Source organism: Myotis lucifugus, unplaced genomic scaffold (assembly GCF_000147115.1).
Source record: "Myotis lucifugus unplaced genomic scaffold, Myoluc2.0 scaffold_6, whole genome shotgun sequence".
Taxonomy (NCBI): domain Eukaryota; kingdom Metazoa; phylum Chordata; class Mammalia; order Chiroptera; family Vespertilionidae; genus Myotis; species Myotis lucifugus.
Window position 1 is genome coordinate 6,478,567 of NW_005871054.1, and position 1,106 is coordinate 6,479,672.

The 1,106-nt window shown below is 60.0% G+C and overlaps 1 protein-coding gene across 1 annotated transcript in view; it reads right to left on the reverse strand.

The window, feature by feature from the left end:
- CCDC85A (coiled-coil domain containing 85A) overlaps nt 1–1,106 on the reverse strand; it is a 161,399-nt gene that overhangs the window by 148,683 nt on the left and 11,610 nt on the right. Inside the window, 1 exon segment of the mRNA XM_006083315.3 lies at nt 611–1,104. Within this exon segment, the coding sequence (XP_006083377.1) occupies nt 611–1,104 (494 nt within the window).

Genomic DNA, 1,106 nt, shown 5'->3' on the forward strand with positions numbered 1-1,106 from the left:
TGGCCCCATCAGCTCCCCCACCCATTCAGGGGCAGGGCGGCTGGCCCACCACCCACAGCCCCTCCCTATGATTGCCCTGCCCCCAATTGGCCCCCCCCACCCCAATCAGGGGCGGGGCCTGCAGCCCCTCCCCCCAGCTGGCTGCCCCAGACCCCACCCCTGCATGAATTCCTGCACTAGACCTCTAGTTTACTATAATTGGATTAGAAAATCTTTTGGTCACCTGTTTCACCAGTGAGCCCAGCAAGAGACTGCACACAAATAGGAAAACGCTCAAGTTCAAGATGGAAGAATCTTAGACTGGGTCTGGTTTCATCTTCAGTTCCCATAAATCTCATCCCGACTACTCAGGGCCCATAAGAATTATTGTTCCTCTCCCTCCCCTAACTCCTCCTCTTCTTCTCCAAGCTCACTTGACTCATAACTGTATAAACTAAAACCAATCGAGGGGAAGAAGCACACATGATGAATTAGGGCAAATATTTGCTCCTCCCCCAACCCACCCCCTGGCCAGCGCCTGCACTTTCTAATCTGGCTGGGCCGCCCTTTATCATCCAGATCTCTCTACAGAGCTGCCCGGCCAAAGCAATCCCCACACGTACTGACCCACCGTTCATGCCACTGTAGACATTCCGGTGATGGGGCGACACTTCCTCTTGCGCCTGTCTTCGGAGGGTGCCCTCCCTGCTGCCTCCTCCGCCGCCTCCGCCGCCCACATGTTTGTGGTCAGGGCTGCCCGCGTAATGCTGTTTGAGGTGCTCCGGGCTGGTGCCCCTGACCCTGGGGAGGTGCTCCAGGCTCCCACCGAGGGCATGTTTCTGCAGGTGCTCCGGGCTCCCCCCGCTGTGCCTGGCGTGCTCGGGGCTGCCCCCGGCTCTGTGCTTCTGGAAGTGTTCGGGGCTCCCGCTCAGCACGTGCTTGGGCAGCGTCTCCGGGCTGCTGCCTGGGTGCGGGTGCCTTTGCTGTTCAGGGCTGCCCTTGCACAGGGGTTTGTGGTGCTCGGGGCTGGGTCCTTTGAGTGCTTTGGGGTGATCTGGGGTCCCGGGGGCTCTGGGTTTCTGTAGGTGCTCTGGGCTGGTGCTCCTGTGCTTGGCGTGCTCGGGGCT